At 30.5% G+C, this 13,317-nt stretch overlaps 2 protein-coding genes and 1 long non-coding RNA gene across 7 annotated transcripts in view; 2 read left to right on the forward strand and 1 right to left on the reverse strand.

Moving 5' to 3' along the window:
• LOC127286890 (uncharacterized) overlaps window positions 1–5,149 on the reverse strand; it is a 40,321-nt gene extending 35,172 nt beyond the window's left edge. For 3 of the 5 annotated variants that reach the window (XR_007843805.1, XR_007843803.1, XR_007843806.1), the window contains exons 1-4: window positions 5,069–5,149; window positions 4,607–4,854; window positions 2,363–2,498; window positions 983–1,249 (exon numbers count right to left, since the gene is read on the reverse strand). This is a non-coding gene — a long non-coding RNA (uncharacterized LOC127286890). The other 2 variants (XR_007843807.1, XR_007843804.1) reach the window with 2 other exon arrangements.
• LOC127286889 (uncharacterized) lies at window positions 1,009–1,624 on the forward strand. Its single transcript, XM_051313515.1, has 3 exons — window positions 1,009–1,182; window positions 1,281–1,304; window positions 1,451–1,624. Exons 1-3 carry the CDS (start codon window positions 1,009–1,011, stop codon window positions 1,622–1,624), a joined length of 372 nt encoding a protein of 123 aa, XP_051169472.1.
• A 139-nt stretch (window positions 5,150–5,288) lies between the features above and the next one.
• The window catches only part of LOC127286894 (protein rhomboid), a 285,703-nt gene continuing 277,674 nt past the window's right edge, over window positions 5,289–13,317 (forward strand). Inside the window, exon 1 of the mRNA XM_051313517.1 lies at window positions 5,289–6,698. The gene's annotated coding sequence lies outside the window, so the exon portion shown is untranslated. The remainder of the gene's footprint in view (window positions 6,699–13,317) is intronic.

Raw genomic sequence — 13,317 nt, forward strand, 5'->3', positions numbered from 1 at the left:
GGCGAAGGGTGAACGATGTGCATCGCGTACAAGGGGCGGCGGGGATTCACCATCGACGCATCTCCATGGAAACCCGCTACTGTCGTGAAATACGTACACTGTACCTATACTTTAACCAGGAACCACGATTGCACAAGGAGGCTATTTTCAAGGGCACTTCTTGTACTTTAAGGCAAATTCACCAACTACTCGCTCGATATTTTTACTTAAACCCATATTAACTTTGCCAGTTACATGCACTATACAATATTAAGATATTCTTATTTTTATTTACAGCAAAAAAAATATTTTCTCTGAATTTTTAGTAGTGATATTTTTCAATGAAGTGAAAATTGAATTATTCAAAGTTTTGCAATATATTCGTAAAGTTTCACTCCATTGGAGTGAAATCTCAATCTAATTCGAGTAAAATGTTACAAGAAAAATTCAACTTCTGTTGATTAAGTTTTTTTTTAAATAGGAAATGAATTTTTTTATTTGTATAAAATTTTTAATCTATAAATGCGATTTTAAATCAAAGAAAGAATATACTTTTCTTTTCTAAAAGTTTTAGTTTTTCAAGCATTTTTAGGTACAATTTTAGAAATGAAAAAATAAACATAAATATAAGAATTTTTAGGAGTTCAGATAACGCGAACCGTTTAGAAAAGTTTAAAAAAGAAATTTTCCTCTTTCGTTTCGTAAATTTTTTGATCAAAAAATTGCTTTTTTTGATTTATAAAAATTTGAAAATTTAAGGCCAAATGATTATTTAAAAATTTAACAAAAAATAAATAAAAATAACGATTTGATAAATTTCTAACAAGAATATTAATGCAATAAAATTCAAATATTTAAAAATAAAAGTAATAAATCATTTGAAGATTAATTTTGAAAAACAAAAAGAATAATTTAATTTTTCAATTCATTTTTTTCAGATATCTATGAGAAATTTATGAATTCATCATTGCTGTTGATTGAAGAAAGGAGAAATGAATTTTACTTGGTGATGACGTGCTTTTCGCAGAGATGCTGCTAGCAACTGGTACTTCGATACCGACAATTGCCGGTGCCATTGAGGAAGAATACGCTCAAAGTGAAGCAAATAGTGGTCCATGTGATGGTTACGTTACAGATCACACTGATCTTGCTTCTGAAATTGACATCGATGAATCCGAATATCGTCGAGAGTTGCTGAACGACGTAAGCATATTCAATTTGATTTCAATAGTTCTCGTTTCAATACAGTCTCTGATTTGACAAGGAAAATCTGAAAATAATTTAAAAACTTTTATTTTCAGCGATGGCGATTATTATTTGATAAGGTATGAATTTTTATATATCTCTTTTTCTAAATTTTAATTAAATAATTTAATTAATTTAAAATTATATCAATTTAAAGAAAACTGATTTATAATTCAATAAATAATTTTTAAAATTTTAATTAAATAATAATTTATAATTTCTGCAGTTCGATCCCGAAGGATTTGGAGAAATACCAATTGAGGATTTTTTAGTTGCTTTAAGAAGTCCTGATTGGCTTGCTGAAATTCCAGTAAATAAAAGAGACATCCTTTTTGTCAGGGCAAAAGAAACCCGTGCACATGCGATTACGTTTCAGGATTTCGTTAATGTGGTAAGTTAATGTATATTTTAAAAAATTGTTAATCAATTTTGATTAATTATACTTATTAATTTAATAGCATAAAAAAATGTAAAATTTTTAAAAATCGAAACAGCAAAATTCAAGCAATTGCTTTTTGTAATAACAAAAATAATAATTCAATTTAATTTGAATTTCAAAATTATTGAATTATATAAGTTTTCTGATAAAGACGGAAACTACAATGCTACAAAACTTACGCCTGCACTGCAGGCAACCCATCTTGCGTCTGTGCGAAATTTAGTAACGAGAATTAATTTTTAGTATACTCAATATTTAAAAAAATAATTGAAATATTAATATAAAATATTTTTTTAATGGCATTTGAAAAACCAAAATATAAAATCTATTTTATTTAAACATTTTAAATTAAAATGTATTTTGGTTTGTGTTTTTACTAACGAAGGAATTTAGTTACCAAAAAATATTTTAGTTTGAAATTTTTCTGTTAAACATATTTTTTTTTGGTTTTCTAAAATGTTAAATTATTCTCTGCACAGTAATATTGTAAAGAATGTCCTCAAGCTTTGCAGTGATGAATATTCCCACAATATTTTTTTTTAGAGAGTATAGTGGTTTTTCAAATACAATACCTACCGCAGAGTTTGAGGACACACAGGTTCAGCTGGTAGATCGTCTGGTCGGCAGCACTTTGCCTCATTATCCTTAACGGTTAGGGATAATAAGCCAAAGTGCTGCTTAGATAGTTTTGGACCTTACCTTATATATCTATGTGGGAGGACCGAGGTTGAGGGACTATTTCTGATTTATGAGCACAAACAAGGTGGTTTCGCTTACGGCAATTTGATTATCTCCTCAAAAGAATATTGAGATACAAGTTGTTCACGAGATGAGGCTGGAAATTAAAAACACAAATAAATCAGTTATTAAAATTCATTGAAATGTCTACTCTATAAAACTATAAATAATTAAAACTATCATTGTCTATACATAAACTATTCTTTAGAGCTATAATTTTTTTTTTCCGAAATATTAACTGACATTTAAATAAAAATAAGTCATGAAAAATACAATTATTTAATAAAAATTAAAAATTTTGTTACATTGCAAAGTTTATTATTTTTATATAATATCAATTTAATGATGTTAAAGATTTTTTTACAATAAAATCTAAACAAGAAATCTTATTTTTCTCGGTATACCATATATATTTAAAAAAAATTAATCTTATATTGCGCCCTTGTGTGTCAGTGCAACTGAAAGGAAACGATTACAAGTATGAAGGGCAATTCAGGAAGTTAGTGAAAGAAATCGCATTTTCAGATTTCCATTGACAACAAAAGCGGTGTCATGAATGGTCCTCGAGAGTCGTTTTGAACTCAAACCAGAAAAAAAAGTAAATGCGATTTCATCCAAACCGCGTATATACCCCCTCACGGCTTGTTGACGATGATTTCTTTAACAGGTAAATTTGGATTATTCACGCTTGATTAGATTCTGATCCTATTCACTGAAAACCACAAAAGGGTGACTAGAGCAACTAAGAAGCTCGAAATTCCAATTGCATCTAATAAATACAAAGATTAACCATAGAAAATGAAAATTTCAGTTGAAATGTCATAAGAGAGAGTGAACGAGATGTATATCGGATATGTTTGCGAGGGCAAGATTTTCAGCAAAGTAAATTGTCGAAAAAATATTTTCTTTAAGAAAAGATTGACGGATATAAATGGAAACGATCAAATTTAATTGATTGGAAATAAGACATTCTGGGACTTTGCAACTGAAAACTTGATGACAAATGTTTTGAAAAAAAGAATTTTTATAGACAAAAAAGTTAGTAAAAAAAAAGAGAATTTTTTAATAATCCTGAATTATATTATTGTGAGATTATTTTTTGCGATAGAAGGGAAAAAATTATTATTGCACTGAAAAATTTGGAGTCCTCAGAAGAATGGGATAATTTTTGCTTCATATTAAAATTATGAGGAGAAATAGTCTTGGTGAAATATATAAAAGACGCAGACGCGGCACTAATTTGCTGTTAATTTAGAACCTAGTAGGCGGCCCATTACATGATTACAAGAAGCTACAAAAGGTACCGGAACGAAGATATCTATGGACCTAAAGGCCACCCACTGGGATTCGCATCAGTGTCATCTCTGAGGCACGCGCTAATATCCACGAAGTTTAATTATTTACAGCTTATTAGACTTCTCAAAAATGTCGTTTGTCACTTTTGGGCTACCTATACGGATTTATAAAGTGCAATGAAGCAGAAATTCGAGAAAGTTGTGTGAAAAGACGAAATTTTCAATTTAAACTCAAAACAGAGAAGATTACTGTATTTTTTTTTTTATTTTTAAACTTTTCTTCGAGGAGTGATTTTCACTTTCTTATGAGCCAAAATTTCTGAACGTTCAAATGAACGAAATATTTTTTTCAATCTATAAATTATTAAAAATTATGATGACCATGTAAAATTAAAACAATAAATTCAACAATTATTAAATTAATAACTTATTTTTAGATATTTAAAAAAATATTTTGTAATAAAATTCGTACATAAAGAAGTTGCAAAAAAAATTTCGTTCATTTGAACGTTCAAAACTTTTGGCTGATACTTTCTTGATGTTTTTTCGACAACACAGTTTTGAGGTTAGAATTTTCGATTAACATAAATTATTATAAATTGAAATTGACTGCAATTGATATTAAATTGAGTGAGAACCTAATGAATGAAGGTTGTGTTTCTTATCACCTGTCTGAATTTCGGGTCGGAAAGATCAAGGCGCGGAAAGAAAATGAAAGGGACAAAAAACCGTGGACGATGGCAAGTGGTGATTAGCAATTATGGTGGAGGAGAGGAGGGGTTATGTTTGTTCAGAGTTGTGCAAGATTACGATGCCGCTGAGGGAGTTAAATAATGCTGGTTAGATGTATATAAAAGCATATAGCCGCCAGGTCTTAGGTCGGCCTGCAAAAGATCTTATGGTTACTTACAATCGTGGTGGTCCATCTGACTTTTCGTGTCCTCGTTGACTCAACGCTGTTGTAATTTCCTACAGGATAACTCAGTCGCCTCCTACTTCACCTTCAGAGATATCAATTATGTCTCTCAAACCGACTCTTCTGTTAAGGTCCATTGCTGCTTCACCTTCACAACGATGATGCTTTTGCCTCGTTATCCCTCTCTCTGTGGGCGTTGTGGTTCTGACTATATACACAAGAGGCCCACCAGAAGCTGCACACTGCAAATTATGAAAAATTCTACACCCGTCGTTTTTTTTCTCTTTACATTTCACTCATTTTGTATTCTTACTGCCCATTCATTTTATTATTAATAAATCTTTTCCAATTCTCGAAACTTTATGGTTATGACATAGAAAAAAACTCAACACTAACAAGGTAAAAATGCAAACAGTTGAAAAAAACTTTGTTTCATATTTATCTATAATAATTTACCGTAATATTTGATAAACAAACAGACACTTTTTTCCGTTATTGTTTATAGAGAAAGACGTGAAGTTTGTCACAAGAGTGTTCAGGAAGCAAGGTTGGGTAGTGTCATATAATATATGTTCCTAATTGGTTCGAGAAATTTGTCCACCAATCACAAGCGCGCAACTATTTCTCAACGCGTAGTTTCCCAATCTTGCTTGCTGATTATTCTGTGACTAAGTTTGTAACGTTAATGTCGTTCTTTTCCTCTCTCACATATTGTGTAACGTAAAATATCTAAATTTGGAGTATAAAAAAAGTGTTTGCTCATTAAAATTTTAACTTTCATCTTCGACAAAATCTCATTTATAAAATTAGTGTGTATACAATGTTGTCAAACAAGGAGATTCCTTCTAGAGATGAATATTTTCGTCATTACCTTCTCGTCTCTAAAGTCACGCCATCTTTGTATATAAATATTGGAGTATTCCACATTTTCTTGTCTTCAACCTATGGTGATTCTTGAGAAATAACTTTTTCTTGAATTTTTCGCAAATGTAAGAAATTACTGAACCTTTTTTCTACATATCCACGTACCCCAGTATTCTTATGCATAATTCATGAAAGGCATTTTTTCAGTGCGCGGTTTTTTTTCCCGCGTTAAAAATTTTTTTAGTATTCGGTTTATCTCGTTTGTATCTAATGAACATTTGTTTGGAACTTTGTTAAAAATTAATAATAGTGCAAAATTGTATACCAATATAATAATACGCAAGAAGAAATTACAAATTCGTACGCTTTATCAAGTTTTATATATCTTTCATCATCGGTCTTGCCTAGATTGCAACTTTTTTTTTCTTTTTTTAACAAAAAAGGGTGCGGCAAGATTTTGCACTGAGCGGGAAGGACAATGAAACGCGTCTTCTTGAGGCGGGCTAACCTTTGACTTTGTGGCTCATATGCATATAGCCTCTCGGGGGATATAAGGTATATGTGATTCATAATATTATTATTCGTCGGGTCGAGTAATGTAAACGTTCTCTCCGCCGCTCAAAGGAACAAGCTAACGGGCGTCAGGGTGGCGACCAGTCGACAGGATTCGTCGCGACAACATTCTCCCACACACCTATGTCAGTCCCTTAAATTTCCATACCTGACACCCTCTTCTAGATTCCCAGGACCTTTAACCCTCACTCTAAACTTTCGGACTTTATTATATATTGCTTTTATTATTAAAGCAATATCATCGATAATATGGCTCGCATATATATGTCATTGACCTGCAGTCTACCTGGAATTTCGGGAACATTATATTGGTGTATACTAAATTGTAAACAGACGATGGCCTAATGGGTTAATAAAATCAGAATGACTTTTAAAAGGATGGAACAAGAGAGAGAGGGAGAGACAGAAGTTATTATTTAAATTAGGAAAATTTTATTTATTAATTCAGTAGTGCGCGGAATTTTTCCAGTGGCGAGTGAGTATAAGTTTAATAAGTAGTGCGTGGAATTTAATCAGTGGCGAGTGAGTGAGTGTAATATATAGTGATTTTGGAGTCGTCTTTTTTTACTGTTCAACGAGGGATTATCATGCTACTATCTATGCTGACGAAATACATCTTCAAGGAAATTATAACACAACATGCTAGAGGGTGAGTTTTTATTATTTTGAAACGTTATTTGTAAAATAATATAACCTTAATCAAATTTCGCAAAACATTGTATTATCTGATTTAAATATTTTTATGGGATTTGTTTTTGAGAAACAATATAATTACAATAATTATTTCTATTTTGGATAGTAAGAAAAAACGATATTTCTTGAAAAAAAAAATTTTAGGTTAGAATCGTTCGGCTAATTACATCACCCGTTTTTAACCAATTTTTATATCCTCTCCCTCATATCATGTAAAGTTACAGTAAAATATCGTGAATATTTTTATATCCCCTTCCTCTTAACAAGTAAAATAACAAAAATATATCGTATATTATAATATTAATAAAAAAAATTTATTTTCTGATTCTGTGAGTTTTTGAAACAAATTTTCGAAAATTTGTTAAATAACTTTGCAGTAAAGTTGAAAATTGTTTACTTATCTTAATGAGAATTCTCGTATATATATATTGACATAGCTTTTAGTATTTACTGTAGATTCTGTTGAAGATCATCATCAAAAGAAATGTTATCTCCTTTTGGATTTTAAGAATCCAAGAAAGAGAGCTAGTTGTCCTCGTTTTTAATGCCTCGGCTCGTGGTCCTTTTTTTGCAAAAAAAAAGCATGAGGGTCGATGTTACGCTTTAGAAAGATACCTCTCTCTGACTATCTATTATAGTAGCTAGGGACCCGAATGAATCTCTTAAAAGCATTCTTAAATACATGCTCTTATCCTTGTTGATCTGTACTAGTTGAACGATGGTATATATATGTATATATCATGATAGATCCCTCCTTCGTGTTTTCTTGTACGTTGTTACTCATTCGAAGAAAGTGCTGCCGAGAAAAAATTCTCTCAGGCCTCGTAATAGTTTTCTTATCTTATCGTCGACTCACGCTAGGTTTTAATAAATCTTAGTTGACACTTGCGAAAAGTCAAATGTCGCTTTTGATAAGCAAGATAACGTTAGACAGTTAAAGGGTGTAAGGATGAAATTTCACCTGTCAAATGAATTTTCCAAATACACACACTCGAAACATTCTTTAAATTTTTGTTTCAATCAAATTTTTCATTAAAAAACAAAATTTTCGTTTATCTGAATTTTTATATCATAAAAAAAATTGACGAAACGAACGAACGTTATTTCATCCAATTCTTTTCTCCTCGTGTATTTATGTATAAAATAATTTAATTGAAAAATTTACTACATAAATAGAAAAATATATTTAAATATCTAAAAGTTTGATTTTTTTTATATATATTTAATTATATTTAAAAAATTGCAAGAAAATAAAAGAAAAATTAGAAGTTGCTTGTGCAATATAATGCAAATATTGAGACATGTATATAGAAATGTTGTCATCAACTCGAAATGATCAGAATGCGAAGAGAACTGTTTCGTTGACCATTCCTTTTCTTTCTATCGTTATCTTGATCTTCTTTTTTTTTCTCGACCGGTCATTTCGTTAGGCGAACGTTTAAACGGCTTCTAATTAGGGACAATAGAAGCAAAACATGCCCAATTTCGAAACACTTGAGATAAGCAGAAGGATGAGGGAGCCACATACCTCGTCGCCTGAAATGACCCATCCAAAAAGTCTAATCAGAAGCGAGGAATTGAAAATGACTATCGCGCAGTTATTTCATGGGGTGAAATCTAGAAATTTAAACACCTGATAAAATTTAAATATCTTATTTTTATCGTTACAAACTCACTTTCTTTTGTTAATTCAAATAAATGATTTTATAATCGTCTTACTCAATTCGATAAAGATAATGTATGAATTTTTTTTATTAATTATAAAAATTTCTTATTGTATTATTTTTAAATTAATTTCTAGTAATTTCTCACGATTTTAATTAAAGAAATTTTATTGGGGATCAAATAGCCAATTCAATCTTTCACTGTGGGTTGAACTGTAGAAGAGTGATTAAACATTTTGTTTCCTTTGACTGATCACTGCAATTTCACTGATTGAAATAGAAAAAAGTTAATCACTATAACTTTGACCCTGTTTACGGTACAAATATATTATTGTACTTTTCTGTTAATTTTTATTTAATTATAAATAATCTTACGATCCCATCAATTTATCTGGAAGGTATTTTTATTTTATAACTAACTTTTAGTATTTTTTAATACAAAAAAAAGATTATGTATAAGTTTCGTGAGAATTTATATATTTTTTTTATCGAAATACAAGAAGATCGTGTTGTTGAAGGTTTATCTGAATTAAAATAGAGACATATAGAAGAGCGGTGTTTGTGTGAGATTAACGAGGCAAAATCTGGTTCGAGGGATGAATCGATATTTAATCTCTTTTTCTTCTTAAGATATATACTATACCTCAGACGACCAACAACTTAGAACCTGAGGCGTCAGGTTGGTCGATCGACTTGTTATCTTAGTCTCGCGATCATTCTGACGACTGCGTCTTAACATGCATCTCATTGAGTTATATCATTCTTAATTACTTTTTTCGACTATTAATGTTTTTGCTTTTACATTAAAAAAATGTCTCAACATGTAATGTCAATTTAGGAAACTTATATTTAATCTCTTATAAAAAAAAAAAGAATTTTTTTTAATGTATCGTTGAAAGAGAAGTTAGGGTTGATTAACGTTTATAGGAGGTCTTTGGCAATTTTTTTCTGTTGGAGAAACATGTATAATAAAAACATAAAAAATATATATTTAAGAAATAATTTAAAAATAGCAAATTATTTAAATTTTTATAATACTAAAATGCAAGTGTGTTTTGTATAAAAAAAAAACAAGTTTCCTCGAGTAGAAAATTGGACGGTAGCTGGTTCTTTTGTAGAAACACCGAAATCGTTCTAGACAAAATTGTTTTCTTCAAAAAGGTTATCGGATGAATCATCATTTTTCCAGTTGAATTATTCAGGAATTTCCATTTTCAGTGTTTACTCTGTTCTATGCCATCGCTTCTGTTTCCGGTATTTCATAGACTTTATACGTATATCAAAGAATATATTGGAAAATAACGAGAGCAAATAAAAAGGATGATATCCTTAAAAAAAAAAATATACAAAAACATCGATTCTGATATAAAACTGACTATATAGATTTAAAAATAGATTATTAAAACAATTCTCTTTTTTAAAAAAGAAATTTTAAATTTATATACCGTTGAATATTTTTTATTAAATTATTTATATTGTAAATAATTTATTTGTAAATAACGAATAATTTAATGTTGTTATTTAAACTATTGAATTAATATGTTAAAATTTATTTATAATTTATTTTGCATATAAAAATAGGTTTTAATTTAATGATGAGAATCGAATTAAAATTAATTGAGTAAAATGACTTATTTGAACATTGTTTAATCAATGCTGCCACCTAGTTAAAGGTTTAGGAATTGGCTAAGCTGAGGGGTGGTGCCATCATATGGCGAAATGTGGAACAAGGGTATCAAGCTTTATCAGCATTGGATTTTACCGGCCACCCCTTTTTGCAATCTACAGACTCTACAGGTGTTTTTACTTACGTTTCTGCATTGAATCGAATTTATATTCTTAGCCCTTTTTTAATTATCTAAAATTAGTTTCAAGTTTTTACAGTATAGATATAGTAATTCTCAAATTTCAACCTTCTGGTATCAAGGATATTTATCCATTTTTAACGACACTAAAGTTACCAATGTTGATTCGACGAATCAACGAACAAATTTTTCGTTTTCAGATTAGTTTAAAGGCCAAGAACCAATTTTTTTTAAATGAAACTTCTTTATTTTAGTCTCAAATACATCCTTAAACACTAAAAATCCTCAACCAAGGCGGGAAAATGTTCAATGTTAGGAAGAAAAAAAAATTCTTTTCGTCGATTCAACGTTGGTAACTTCAGTGTCATCATTTTTATAGTGACAAAAAAAAAAGTCTTCTATTTTCTTCTTTACCTTTTTAAATTCTATTTTAATAAATCCGTGAAGAGTGAAATCAAAAGTTTGTCAATATTTATATTATATTAAAGGAATAGAAGTCGTTAATTATTTTATTTGAAATGTTTGGTGTGATTGCCTCATAAAGAAAAGTTAAGTTGGATGAAACTAGAATATTATGTATATTCTATCAACTGTGCAATCTGATCGGCAACATCAACCGGAATTCGAGGGTGGTCCACTACCTGGTGTTAACTGTAAAATCGAGCGGAATGTGTGGGTCGATATATACATATAGGGAGCTTTGATCCTTCGAAGTCTGCCAATAGACACGTAGGTAAACTGACCTCCCGTATTATTGCTATCTCTTTGTGTCTGTCGGAAGTGTGGACAAACGCGTGAAATCGTCTGGTAATAAATATGCGGCAAACTATCTCCAACACAAACGACATATATCCTATATATAAAATATATATCAAAGGAGACATTTGAAAATGAATTGATTTTTAAAACCAAAAAAAAAAAAATTTCTTTTCTTCATCTTCATTCGAGAAGTTTACGTGTATGCGGATATTGCAAAAGAATGTCGTAGCTTTCCTCTCTATTATGGGTTCTTATACAATGTATAGCTTTGAATAGATAATTTATCGTTTTTTTAAAATTTTTTTTAAAGAAATCTTTTACTAATTCGAATTTTAGTGAGAGTAAATAGTGCCAACCTAGAAGACGTGTTGGTAAGGTAGGTATTGAATAGTTCCTTAAGAAAAAATTCAACTTACCAACACGTCTTCTAGGTTGGCAAACTTGATTTCACTCACTCATCGATGAGAAAAGTTTCTTACTTTCGCATGACAATGTTTCTCTTCTCACTGCGGTGTATAGTCATTCACTAGTTTTTGGTTCTCGCTCTAAATATTATTGGATTAGTCTAGTGAATTATGAAGTACTGAGGAAAAGTATTTCTCGCTAAAATCCTATTTACTGATGCTCTCGCAAAACACATAAAGATGTCAAATCTTGGTTCTTCCTATCCTTATATTTTTCGTCAGAAATCTTTTTCAATTTAGCAAAAAAATAAAAAGAATGAACCTTTGTTTGGCTAATGACCGCTTGCCAGGAAACCATTATTATTCGCTAACCTACCCGCAGCCGTGATTGTAAACAGGTAAACCGATTACAAAAGGTAAAGGAAATAATGTGCCGCGCGAAGAACCAACAAACGTCTTGTTACAAGTCTTGAGCTTTGCCGCGTTGTGCCCAATGGCTATTATATGTTGCCTTGGGCACATCACGTATTTTTCTTTCGTTCTTACTTATTCGTGGCAGTAACATATTTTTCTCTCCTCCTCGAAAGCTATAAGGGAAAAAAAAGTCAGAAAAGACAAGCCTATGTTTCGCGTTTGATCGTTCGTTGTTGTTTGGCGGCAAACCTTTCAGAAAATCAAACGAGATCGAGCTCTTTCTCTTATATCCCCCCTGTATGTATGAGTCTTGGACTATTTGCAACTGTTTTTTTTTTTCTCTCAAAATCTGTGTGTCCCTTCACACCAATTTTCCTTTATGGACATAACAGGGAGTGCCACACCATTTTTATTGCCAATGACAAGGTTGGAATCGTTCTTTTATAGTTTAGAGCCATTCACTCTCTGTTACGTAATAAACCAGCTGTCACCATTTATTTCCACCAATTTTTCAGACAAATCAAATAAATTTGCCTCTTGGGTTTATAAATCCTTTTTAGAATATTTTTGGGAAAAAAAAAACAATTTTATAGATTGCGTAAAGGTGAAGAATATTAAATTTTGAAAATGATTAAAAATCTATGTGTTAGTTAAAAGTAAATTCATTATTGTTTCATAATTGCCTTTGAAAAGCGGGAGAAATTTTTTTTAGAGGTGTACGCCGCAGTTTACATTTTGTGAAAAGTTAATTATTTCATATAGAGTTGATTTTGTTGACCCTTGAAATATATGCAATATTACTGTTTGGTGTATATAGCATGGTTATTGTGTGTATATATATATAATAATATAAGGTACATTGAAGCTTGCTGACCATCTGTCAGTATAGGCGGTCTGCGACAAAACAAGCAGCTCGCAAATTACAGAGGGTGATTTTGGGCCTGTTCGACATAATTTGTACCGCCGCGGACAAAGGCAAACCCACGCCCACGATCGTTAAGTCCCCCCCTCTAAGGAACCTCCTGTTTTGGTGTCTCTATTTACACACGCGAAGCCGCCCTATGCTACTTTCTTTTGTCCATCTGGTGAAATAGGATCCCATTGGTGGTCCCCAAATCAAATCCCAGAAAAATATATATATATTCATCATAAAGTATTCCCTCCCCCACCCACCCGATTGACCACCCTAGTAAACTGATTTTAATTTCCATTAAAATATTTTTTAATTCTTCCATAACCAAACACTTCCTCGAAATCGTGAATATAAAGATGAATTTTTAAATTTTATTTTTTATTTTATAAAGATTCTTTCTAAATCAAATCTTTTAGTGAATTATTAGATATTATCTAAAATATTACCTTTTCGTAATGTATAAATAAATTTTAATTTTTATCTACAAAAAATCCAATTTATAATGGCTCATAATATTAAAAATAAATTTTTATTTTATTACAAATAAGGAAACTGCAAAATTGAACTTATTTTAGAATCTGATTCTTTGTTAAACTTGGTCATTATTATTATTATT

The sequence above is a fragment of the Leptopilina boulardi genome, unplaced genomic scaffold, assembly GCF_019393585.1.
Source record: "Leptopilina boulardi isolate dan_hultmark-lab unplaced genomic scaffold, ZJU_Lbou_2.1 LbouV2_364, whole genome shotgun sequence".
NCBI lineage: Eukaryota > Metazoa > Arthropoda > Insecta > Hymenoptera > Figitidae > Leptopilina > Leptopilina boulardi.